The sequence below is a fragment of the Berghia stephanieae genome, chromosome 2 (genome assembly GCF_034508935.2).
Source record: "Berghia stephanieae isolate SIO BIC M18660-M18661 chromosome 2, UCSD_Bste_1.3, whole genome shotgun sequence".
NCBI classification, from domain to species: Eukaryota; Metazoa; Mollusca; class Gastropoda; order Nudibranchia; family Aeolidiidae; genus Berghia; species Berghia stephanieae.
The window spans coordinates 60846084-60858954 of NC_088361.1; the positions used below are offsets into that span (position 1 = coordinate 60846084).

At 39.0% G+C, this 12871-nt stretch overlaps 1 protein-coding gene across 6 annotated transcripts in view; it reads right to left on the minus strand.

Annotated features, from left to right (window-relative positions):
- The window catches only part of LOC144965271 (putative E3 ubiquitin-protein ligase HERC1), a 127770-nt gene extending 118737 nt beyond the window's left edge, over positions 1–9033 (minus strand). For 4 of the 6 annotated variants that reach the window (XM_078900435.1, XM_078900432.1, XM_078900434.1 and 1 more), the window contains exons 1-3: positions 8859–9033; positions 6614–6938; positions 408–765 (exon numbers count right to left, since the gene is read on the minus strand). In XM_078900435.1, the coding sequence (XP_078756561.1) occupies positions 408–765; positions 6614–6913 (658 nt within the window). In that variant the 5' untranslated portion in view covers positions 6914–6938; positions 8859–9033. Of the gene's footprint in view, positions 1–407; positions 766–6613; positions 6939–8814 lie in introns of all 6 variants that reach the window. The other 2 variants (XM_078900433.1, XM_078900431.1) reach the window with 2 other exon arrangements.
- Positions 9034–12871: the final 3838 nt, after the last annotated feature.

A 12871-nucleotide genomic window follows, 5' to 3' on the forward strand; every position in this document is an offset into this window, starting at 1 on the left:
TGGCTCACTTTTGATTGAAATCAAAGGTGCATTGCAGAATGGTAACAGTAATATAACTCCATGTTCATTAAAACCCAAGTCACTATTACTGCTCTTTTGGTGTACAAAACAAAGGGTAATATTTATGACCAGATAAATATTGGGGGAAATAATTATTAGAAAGAAATCCAGTCTTGCTGTTAATGACTAACACGGATTAGTAGATTAACTTGAAAGAAATAAGAAAATAACCAAAAGGTGAAACTGGAAAGACTTTGGATGGAAGCAGTACAATGTCTGAGACCTTTCCATTTTCAAATTTACGTTAATATTTTTAGGATCCCAGGCTTCAGGCAGCCCAAAATGTCTTATTTTTCCCATAGAAAAAAATTGGTTATAGCTTTGTGCTTTAAAATGTTATCGCTCACCAAGTGCTGTTAGCTTGTTCTCATTTGCCAGTGAGAGAGGTGGAAGGGTTGATATGAGATCCAAAGCAGTGACAAGAACATCATTACAGGAGGAAGCTTGACCTGTACTTGATGCTAAGGCCCAGTTTTGTTTGAAGAGAGAAAACAACATGCTCAGTCCTGTCTTAACTCCAATTTTAATCAAAGCATCGCTGCCAGATGCCTGAGAACTATCTTGAATATCAAGGACTGACGGTTTCTTCTCCTCAGAGTTTGAATTTGAAGAAGAGTTTGGTGGAGAAGTATCTTGAATAGTGTGAAATTTCTGGGAGATGGCATGATAAATTCTTCGAAGAACTAACACACGCTTGAGCAAAGCCTGAAATAATAAATGAAATACTCTGTAACAAATGAAAAAAGATCATTCATATGAATGTGAATGAAGTATTGATAACCAATTACTGTTTTCATGTGACATATCAATCTCTTATATTGGTTTAGTAGACAGTAATAAAAATTGGGGGGGGGGGGGGGGGGGGAGGTAGCAGGATGCATATAGCTAAGAGATAAAAATGACTTTTACTTTTTATCATTGACACAATCTGATTACTATCTTCATACAGCAAATAGAGTTGATATTAAATGAATCTATAATGATAATGGCCATAACTTGTGCAAAACAAAGTATCCAATTGTTTATAGTGTACCATGGAGCATTTCACTTAAAATTATCCCTCCACCTGTATGCCGGTAATACTTTCGAACCACTGTACATTTAGGCAGTACCTATGTTATTAACTATACAGGCCTGTAAATGGCTGGTGAAAAAATTGTCTGAACTATTCGAGGATGCGAAAATAGAACCAACCAAACCAAAAAAGTGGATTAACAACACAACCCAGATATGACACATCAATTGATTAGTCAAACCATGTCATATTTTTCGCAACTGCGATCTAAAAATACTTCAGGCATATTGAATAGGAAGAATAATTGAATTAATAAATAACTGAAAAACTATGGTCGTGCGAGAATAGAGGAAAAGAGAATCTGTCGTAGGCCAAAGGAGCTAAAACTTCCGATATAAGCATTCATTCACCTTTTCATTTGAAGAAAAAATATTTATTTCGCATTCATATCTTTCCGGTTCACTGTCAACCGGATAGAGATAATGAACTAAAATGAAAAAAGAACGGAACGACGTGTGTGTGTGTCGGTAGCAAAATAGAAAGAAACGGCCGGTCCCCAACACGCTATGTGCGTTAGTTGATTACTGACTACATTGTGTGTGATCGACGACTCGCGAATGCGAGTGACCGACACTAGCTAGCTACGTGCGGGCAGACACACAGTCTGTGGGCAGACAGTAGGCAGTGAATACGTACACGTCTGGGGAGTGTGGAGGTGGTGATAATTATAGACAAGATGGAATGCTGTCTGGTTTGTTTTGTCTTTGACGAGATAAGTACAATGTTTGTTTTAAATAGACTCTCGTCGAGGCACAAAATAAGACACTTTTATTTTCTTTTTAGTTGGTTCTGTCTTTTGACGTTACGAATATATTTTGTTTTTTTAGAGAATTTTTTTTTTTTAATGTCATAATTTATAGAGCAAAATCGTTCTGTCGGAATTCCGACAATTGTCGGAAGATTTACAGGCCTGACTATAGTTCTTCAAGACTGCATTTAGAATAAATTATTATCACCTTTAGCCATTGTTGTGATGTAGCTTTGTTCGTGCGCTTCGCTTTGTTATTATTTTCAACGCATTATTATGCTATGTCTGCTTTATCTGTTTTCGTAACTGTTTGCTTTTCTGCTTGTATTGCAGATCATCATGCTTCTCGTCGTATCTCTTTTGAATGTTGAATAAACCCTAGACTTAGGTTTAAATTAAAGGCAGACTCTTCTACACTCACTTCAATTTATTCAACATTTCAAGTTTTCTACCATGGAACGATTCCTTCGACCTGAGAGGTTTAACACTGACCCTAACGCCCCCGATACTTCAAAACGATGGAACGACTGGCAACGAACGTTCAATAATTTCCTAGCATCACTACAACTGCAACAAGAAACTGCTATTGATGAACTCAACTTGCTGATAAATTTCATTGATCCCTTTGTATAGGTAGTATGCGCTTGGCTAAGAAGCTCATAACATTGCCATCCGGAAGTATAACTGACCAACTTACAAAACTGTGTGTATCCATGAACGTTTATAGTCAGGTTAATACAGTTCAGTGACCATTACTCATAAACGCGGATGGCAAAATACAATAACAAAGGCTTGAGTGACATCTTCGAACTATCTATACGAATACATCGCTGATTGCACCACGTTCGATACAGTCGAAGTCCTCAAAAATACTTAAGTCAAACCTGGAAACGAAATCTTTGCCCGGCACATCCTAGCTACTGCCAAACAGGAGCCAGGACAGACTATGGATCAGTTCTTGCAAATATTGAAGGCTCTCGCTAAGGAATGAGAATTCAAAGCTCAGCAGACAAAAACAGGGACGCTTTCATTCGAGACGCTTTCACCTGTGGCTTGTCTTCGAATCAAATAAGACAAAGACTCCTTGAAAATAAGACCTTGAATCTCTCTACTGCTTTTGACCATGCTAGGTCCCTTGAAATGTCGCAGAAACAATCATTAACATACAACCTTTACCTGTGCCATGTGGCAGTGCGACCACTCCTTACATTGACGAAACTGATACACCATCTGGTGATACACTATCTGCAGCAACTAGTACTAAATGCTTCTTCTGTGGATTTCAATGACACCCACTATCTAAATGCCCTGCCCGGGAAGCGACATGCAAAGGCCGTGGGAAGAAGGGACACTACCAGAAAGTGTGCTTATCTAAAGGGAAACCAAACAACTTTGCATCCGCTGCTGAACCCTTCATCAATTCGGCCTTCACTGCTGCAGCCCCTTCAAGTCTTTGTAAAGCTATCATCTGCGTGAAAGTCTGTTGTAATTCCATGAAGGCTCTTATAGACACGGGAAGCTTGGAGAGTTTCATCTCCGCTGAGAAGGCGTGATCTCTAAACCTCCAAACATACAACTCTTGAAAGCAAATATCGATGGCCTCCTCTAATCTCTCCAGTGTGACTAAAGGCCATTGTTTTGTCTCTCTGGAATACAATGGCGAGACCTATCAAGGAGTGAAGCTCTCCATTCTACCTGGATTGTGTACCGACGTGATTCTGGGTCACGATTTCCTTGGCCAACACGAGGGACTGGAGATTAGTTTCAAAGGGTCGAAGCCCACATCCTCGATCTGTGGCTTAACTGCTGCTAAAGTGAAACCTGCCTCTTTATTCAAGAACTTGCTCTCAGAATGCAGACCCATAGCAACAAAATCAAGGCGGTTCTCAACACCGGACAAACAATTTATAGATTCTGAGGTCCAAAAACTAATTGCAGAAGATGTGATTGAACCCTCTGATTCTCCGTGGAGAGTGCAAGTCTTGGTGACAACGAATGAAAGGCACAAAAAGAGAATGGTGGTGGACTACAGCCAAACTATCAACCGCTTTACTCAGCTTGATGCATACCCTCTCCCCAGAATCGATGAGATGAGAGGAAATTTCAAAATATGAAGTATACAGTACAATCGACCTCCACAGTGCCTACCACCAAATCCCTATAAAGGAGGAAGAAAAACTACACTGCCTTCGAAGCCAGCGGGAACCTGTATCAATTCAAACGCATTCCATTTGGTGTCACTAATGGAGTGGCCTGCTTCCAACGTATCATTGACAGCATGATAAGAAATGAGCTCAAGGATACTTTTGCATATCTAGATGTCACAATCTGCGGAAGAAATCAACAAGAACATGACAAGAACTTCTCTCATTTCATGAAATGTGCCACTGAGTACAACATTACTTTCAATGAAGACAAGAGCATCCTTTCCACCAGAGAAGTCAAACTGCTTGGATTCCTGGTTTCCAAAGGCAACATCCAACCAGATCCTGACACGCTGAAACCATTGCGCGACCTTGCTGATCCCCACGATGTAAAATCCCAACGTTGTATAGTAGGCATGTTTGCCTATTACTCATCTTGGATCCCACATTTCTCTGATAAAATGCACCTCCTTGTCAGCAATAGTGTTTTTCCAATTCCAGCGGAAGTGAAGGAAACCTTTGAACTGCTGAAGAAGGAGATAGAGAATGCAGCTGTCACTACCGTTGACCAAGATGTTCCCCTAGTGGTCGAAACAGATGCTTCGGACATCGCAATAGCAGCTACGCTAAATCAGAATGGGAGACCAGTTGCTTTCTTTTCCATAACTGTGAATCAAAGTGAAAGGAGCATTTCTCTGTAGAGAAAGAGGCATATGCCATTGTGGAGGCTCTCCGTAAATGGAAACACTACTTACTTGGAAAGCATTTCAAACTTGTAACTGACCAGAAAAGCGTTGCCTTCATGTACAATAACTCTCAGAAAGGGAAGATGAAGAATGACAAAATCCAAAGATGGAGAATCGAACTGTCGTGCTACAGCTACGATGTTGTCTACAGACCAGGCAAAGACAATCATGCAGCAGACTCTCTTTCCAGAGGCTATTGACCTACAACTCATTCTGATCCTGAGGCACTTCAAAATCTCCATGACTCACTATCCCATCCTGGGGTTACAAGGATGATGCATTTCGTCAAATCCAAGAACCTGCCTTACTCGCTTGAAGTGAAGGAGGTTTGTGCCAACTGTAAAATCTGCTGTGAACTGAAGCCTTCCTTCTACAAACAGTCAAATCCTAATCTGATCAAAGCTACTCAGCCCATTGAGCTCCTGAGTCCTGAGTGTGGACTTCAAGGGTCCTCTGCCCTCTTCTTCAAGAAATAAATACCTTTTAACAATGATTGACGAATACTCTCGCTTTCCGTTTGCTTTTCTGTGTGCCGATATGAGTGCCGCAACAATCATCAAATGCTTTTGCCAGCTTTTCTCTCTGTTTGGAATGCCGTCTTATGTGCACTCTGATAGAGGGGCCAACTTCATGTCTCGTGGAACTCAAGGACTTTTTACATAGGAAGGGTGTAGCTACTAGCCGGACTACTACATATAACCCGAGAGGTAATGGACAAGTGGAGCGACTGAACGGAACACTCTGGAAGACAATAACGCTTGCACTGAAGTCTCGTGGTCTGGAGATTCACCAGTGGGAACTCGTTCTTCCTGATTCCCTTCATTCCCTAAGGTCTCTCTTGTGCACTTCCACTAACGAAACTCCTCACGAGAGAATATTTCGCTACAACAGGAAATCCACAATCGGTACAACTTTTCCGACTTGACTCACTACCCCTGGAACGGTGCTCATGAGAAGGAACACGAGATCTTCAAAGTATGAACCTTTGGCAGATGAAGTCGATCTGTTGGATCCACTTTATCAATCCACTCTATGCCCACGTCAGATTCCAGGATGAGAGGGAGACAACAGTAGCTTTGTGTAACCTAGCACCATCTGGTGGCCTGCCTATGCCTGACTCTTTCGTAAAGGACAATTTTCCTCCGCTTACGCACTCCTCAATTAATGAGCCAACAAACCAGGTCCCATTCTTATTCAGGCGGATGCCCCAAATCAAGTTTCGGAACGAGTGGAATCGGTAGACACTCCTGACCCTGAACTTCAAACCTCATTCTGTGAAGAAAACGGGCCAAACCCCTCTGACCCTGAAACACCTAATGAGAACACTCGTAGTCCCAAACCAAGTCCTTTCATTCGGACCCGGGTTTACAATCTGCGGAATAGAGAAGCCTGAACTTTCCTGACAATCTCTAAGACCAAGACTATACTTGTGTTTTGATTCATAGCATTACGTCCCCCATTCTTATTTGATTATAGACTTTGGGACTTTGCAATCATTGTTCGATTTGTAATGCTTCCAATTAGACTGAGGGGGGAAGAATGTTGTGAGGTAGCTTTGTTCGTGCGCTTCACTTTGTTATTATTTTCAACGCTTTGTTATGCTATGTCTGCTTTATCTGTTTTCGTAACTGTTTGCTTTTCTGCTTGTGTTGCATATCATCATGCTTCTCGTCGTACCTCTTTTGAATGTTGAATAAAGCCTAGACTTAGGTTTAAACTAAAGACAGACTCTTCTACACTCACTTCAGCCATTCATACCATATATGATATGGTCAAACAAAGATGTGATCACATAAAAACAAAATTATTTTCAAAACACTAAAAAATGAATGTATGTTACCTGAGCAAAAGGAGTATTGCTACTGACAATCTCTGACAAGAAAAACTGATTTGAGAGAAGACAGTCCAATAAATGCTCCTGTTCATCTGAACCATAAATGTCATTTGGGTTGAAGTCTGGTAAGGAGGGTCCATTCAGAAATATGGCTTGAGGTGGTACACGTATAAGTTCTTTGTTTGTGAGGAGTCTTTGGTAAAGGCCATCTAGATCCTCCTTTAAAGTAAGGCTCTCACAATCCTCCTCAACCCAAATGGAATTGAAATGCTCCACCCACTTCGTCTTATACCTTTGAGGAGGCATTCTTACCAATCCCTCAAGCCAAGGCCTGAAAAAAAATAAGTTTCTTTTAAATCATCACACTAATGTATATAGCAAAATTAAATCACGACAAAATATGACCTTAGTGTTTTTATGCACCTCCGTTGACGGTGTATCTTAACGGACCGTGTTTATACACCTCCGTCACACATGTGCATCCCACCCAATTTCATCAGCGATATTGTGTTTCTGTATTAAGACACGGCGAAAGTTATATTGTGACATCTGTAGGATGTTTGTGTTAATAAATTTATATAAAAATAATAATTTTAAAAATCGAAATATAAAACCAGAAAATAGAAGTTGCATTGAAGGAAAAATAATGTTTTTGAAAGACATTAAATCTGATGAACAGTCAGGTGGCTCCGTAGCCCAGTGGACAAGCTGTCAGACTCTAACCTTGAAAGTACTGGGTTCGATTCCCATTGTAGACATTTTTTTTTTAAAGTTTACTTTATTGAGAAAGACATTTTTTTTTTCTTTCTTTTTTTTAAATTTTTTTTTGTTTGTTTTTGGGTTTTTTTTCAAAAACTTTTTATGTCTTTAAAAAACTTTGATTTTCATTTTCTAAAATTATTTATTTATTTGAGATCAGTATTTGTGTGCCATGTTTCTTTTTACTTTTGATTTTTTAAATTATTGTTATTATTCTTTAATTTATTATCATTGTATAAGCGTACATAAGTAATCACTAAGCAGCGTGCTAAACTACAATATAACTATTTAAACCTCATGGACGTATGCAGCAACATTTTCATTAATTTACCATCACCACCAACGGAGGTGCATAAAAATGTTGCGTTTTTGTACACCTCCAACGGAGGTGCATAAAAACGCCACCAAATATGACTGTGCTGATTTATTTAGTTTTCGATTATAATCATTTTTTTTCACAAGATATTTTTCTGTTTTCTACTTCTAGTTATTCATTAAAATAACTTCCAAAGCAAAAGCCACTTGTGACTACTATAATGTAATAATTAAGAATAAATAAAGTTATCAAATATGATGTCAGCTATCCAGCACACACAATTCTTCAAATTTAAAGTTTAAATTAAATTCAGCAACTCATTCATCACAAGGCACAAAGGTAGGTGGACTGAAATAATTGACATATATTGCAAATTGAATGTTGTTCATTTGAGTGTCCACAAGAGTACCATAACCATTAGACCGTGCGTTTATGTCAAACCAAAATTTGGTGAAAACTCTCTGTAACAACACAACAGGACTAGGACACAAGACTGGCAAAACATTTGCCAAACCTGATCAAAAGTTTAAAAAATTAAGAAAAGAGCACAATATTTTAACCTAACCATGATAAGTGTCGTGAATAGATTTTTACATGTCATTCACGATGAGAAATAAAATAAATAAATAATAATAATAATAATAATAATAATATGCACGAGGCATGTATCTCCACATGAGTGGGTAGTCGTCACCGAAGTGGGTAGTTACGCGATTTATCTACACATACCTAGATTTTGTTGTTCGTAATACGAAACGTTATAAAGTGATTCAAATAAGTCAAAGAGGACGAGTAAGCGGTGACTGTCGCTTATATACGCCGACAAACAAAATATGACGTCACAATCACAAAAACATCATGACAACTGAGAACAACTCACAACAGCCTCGATTGCGATAGTAACACACCAACACACACAACATAAAAAGGCATATCATTCCCTACATAATAAAATAATGTGTGCATTTGTAATATTTAAAACATTTCAACAAAACCTATTGTCCCTTGTTCTCTGTTCTCATAAAACCGAGGCCAAGAGTAAAAGAATGAGAGTATGAGTCTATGAAGTATGAGTGAGAGTGCTGCCAGTTCCAGTCCCAGTCCCAGACCAGCAGACAGAGATGCAACTCACCGGCACCGAGTACGTGATTGCAATGCAGAGATAACTTTACGTACCGGGTTCCCTGATAATTTTTGTTCTGACACAAAAATCCCCTTGATTAATGATATGTATTTACATCCTATCGCAAAGGGGTGTGATCAATTGGACCGAAAAGAACGGTTTTCATATCTAAGCATTAGATGTCTCTTGTTTATGTTTTTGGATTCCCAATTCCCGGATGTGACGTATGATTGCTCTCTCTCTCTCTCTCTCTCTCTCTCTCTCTCTCTCTCTCTCTCTCTCTCTCTCTCTCTCTCTCTCTCTCTCTCTCTCTCTCTCTCTCTCTCTGCGTGTGTGTGTGTGTGTGTGTGTGTGTGTGTATGTGTGTGTCCATCTCTGTCTATCTCCCTCTGTGTCTCTCTCTCACACCAACGATGTTGCTTCATGGACATAGAAGACGTGTTGCTCTCTCTTTCTTTCCCTCTCACTATCTCTTTCTTTCATTCTCTATATCTCTTTCTTTCTCTGACTCCTATGTATCTCTCTCTCTCTCTCTCTCCCTCTCTCTCTCTCTCCCTATGTGTGTGTGTATGTGTGTGTGTGCGCGTGTGTGTGTGTGTGTTGAGAGTCACGAAACCGAGGTGATCTCATCATTCAGTTCACGTCGATGGAAACTAATTAGAGGCGGTAATGCAAAAGAACCTACTAGTCAACCAGTAATAAGCAAGGCAATTGGACACTATTGGGCTTTTCTGGGATTTTTTTTTTTTTTTTTTTTTTGTTCTCTTTTTTTTTTGGGTGAGGTTGTTTTGTTTTGTTTTTTTTTTTTTAGTTTTTGTTTCTGTTTTTTTTTTTTTTTTTTTTTTTTTTGGGGGGGGGTTTTGTTTTTATTTTTATTTTTTATTTATTTTTTATTTTTTTTTTTGGGGGGGGGGGGGGGGGTTGTTTGTTTTTCCCCAGGTGAAAATTCCATTTTCGGACGCCTGTTTGCGTCAAAGTTCACATTAAACCCATTACATTCTTTTTCACTTTTCAATTTCTTTCTTTTTATTTTACTTATATTATTTTGGTTTGTTTAAATGCTGCTGATCCTACTGCAAAATATGGGACCTTTCGCCTAACAACGGTATCATGATCTCAATAAATAAAATTAAAAGTCAAACTAATCAAAACTTATTAATTTATGCCTTTAGCAACAAAACTCACACTTTTCATCGAAGGCCTTAATTCAATCTCGTTTTATAGATAGAACGAAGATGACGTCAATCAAGTCTTTGTTATTGTTTTTGCCATCCACGTTTATGAGTACTTCTCACTAAACTGAATGAACCAGACTATAAAAGTTCATGGTTACACATAGTTTTGTGTATTGGTCCGTTATACTTCCGGATGGCAATGTTTTGAGCTTCTTAGCCAAGCGCAAACTATCTATAGATAGTATGCGCTTGGCTAAAAAGCTCATAACATTGCCATCCGGGTGTATAACGGACCAACACACAAAACTGTGTGTATCCATGAACGTTTATAGTCGGATCAATAAAGTTCAGTGAGCATTACTCATAAACGCGGATGGCAAAAACCAATAACAAAGAACTGAGTGACGTCATCTTCGAACTATCTATAAGAAAATATCAATTCTGCCGTGCTCTGGAAAAACCTATATTTAAAAATTTGGCCAGAAAACTCGTCCTTCAAATATCGATCGATTTAAATGACCCTCATCTTGGCAAAAACTCTCAAACCTGGGACTTCACGAGTTGAGCCAACAATAAATTACCTTCAACCGAGTCTGAAATTTGAGAACTGGTTATACTCTGGATGTTTTAGCATGTGTGACCGCTATTTGTGAGAGGGATTGACTTTTGTTAAATTTGGCATGCGAACAATTATTGGAATAGCCAATTAGAAAGATAGAGTCACGCTCTCACCGGCCAGGCGGAGTTGTCGTACCAATAAGGTCGCGGGTTCAAACCCCACCACCGCCGCGAAAATGTTTTATTCTCTATTGTCTTCTGGCACTTTTCTACTCACTTCATCTCTTGTTGTTACCAATTAGAAAGCATAATATAAATGTTAGATGGCCAATGAGGTTCGGGTATTTTGATTAACAAATCTGGGTAGAGCTCAAATTTATCGGGAAAGGCGAGTATTTATTTATTTTATTTACTTGAGCTTTATATAGCGCAATATCCACTAAATGTGCTCAAAGCGCTTTACAAGGGACCCTGGTCAACATCAACATTTAACATGTAGGACGGGACATGCCGCCTGTTAGGCGATATTACAATTTTTCGGACAACGATAACGCTGCTAACGGCCAGGTACTCATTTTACACCTGAGTACGGTGAGAGAATGTGAGTAAAGAGACTTTTCCAAGGACTCAACTGTGCGCCGAGCGCGAGGCTCGAACCCAGGACCGTCCGATCCGAAAGCGAGTGCCATACCACTAGACCACATAGCCGCACTAATTACAATCGGCTCGTCTCTTGTCAAGACTCGAACCTGAATGTATTGCGCATTGGGCTTTTTCAGGCGAAAAATAAAATTAACAGGAGATATGCAGACAATTGAACAGGTGGATACCATAGAGAATACAGGACTCCTAGTAGTCTGTGGTGGATACAGCCCTGAGCGGAAAGCGAGGGGGTAAGAAATAACATTTCATTAACAATGAGTAAGTTTTCGATATCTTGACCATTTCATGCCTTTACACCCTTAAGTGGAACAGGGAACAGTTTTATATTGACATTGAGCTGAATTGAAGAAGAAGACTGTCCATGTTTTAAGTGTTTTGATTAATGGGTTGAAAGAAGAAGACTGTCCATGTTTTAAGTGTTTTGATTAATGATTTCTTTTTGCAAATACCGGTGTCCATGTCAACTAATCTCAATTGAAGATGATTTTGATAACAGACAGTCGAGCAAGTGAAAATAACTACTCACAGGTCGATGTTTACATATCATATTTGCAGGTCTGGTTGGTAAATGAAAGGAATTATGGGCTTAATTTAACATTGTTGAAATGGACAACAGTAAATGTTTGTTTGAGTGTATTTTACATCACAACAATGAGCCCAAAACATTTTAGGTTACAAGAACTGCAAGTTGGTACCTATACGTCGGTTTGGGGGGGGGGGCAATCCCTTGTCATATTTTACTATGATTGATATGTGTAAAAATTGTGACAATTAAGTTCTTCCGATATTATTGAGATCATCCAGCGTAAAGGACAAGGTGCTTATGAAATAAATGATATAACATTAAATATCGATCCCACCCGGGGCTATACTAAAAAGAGTGGTACCACACATGAAATCATCTCCAGCATTCCCACAAAGATAAAGCTTGCGTCAAATATCATAACCAGCAGAGGGACGAACTGGGATCCAAGAAACTCGCGGCGTGGAACAAAGTAGGATAAGCACATATTATTTTGTAAATATCTTTTAAACGTGTCTTTATAATCATAACAAATCTGATATAGTTTTATTGTCAAATGTAAATGAGTGTGGAACGTCTTTTATTCATTATTTATTATCATTAATTGTATTGTGAAGGCATTTCCTTTGACAGCCTTTTTTTATTTATTTTTTTTTTTTTACCAAAGTAAACAGTACATACTGTTTTTAATAATTCTCTAAATATCGGGGAGATCATCGGTTCTAGCAGACATCTCTTACCATAACAAAATTTAATAGAGTCATCTACGAGTGTAGGAGGAGAGCATGTAAAATACCTGATTGGTCGGGAGAATGTTAGACGTAAAATGAAATAATATTAAAACTCAGTTAAAATGTAACCCTCCACCTAACCGACCAATACAAAGAGGAGGAGGAGGAGGAGGGGGGGGGGGGGGGGGGGAGGAGGAGATGGGCTATTAGGCCAATTGTTCTTGCATGTTTTATGTCTTTGCCGATTATTGAATAAGAAAAACATTTGTCTTTTGTGGACTTAAGCAGTCATGGTGACTTTGATCGTCGGCTCGATCCCGACGATGGTTGAGATAAACCTATTACCTCTAGAAGTTTCTGGATAAACCTCTTCCCATATTGCGAAATCAGTGGTAATTCACGCTCAAATAGTCCCT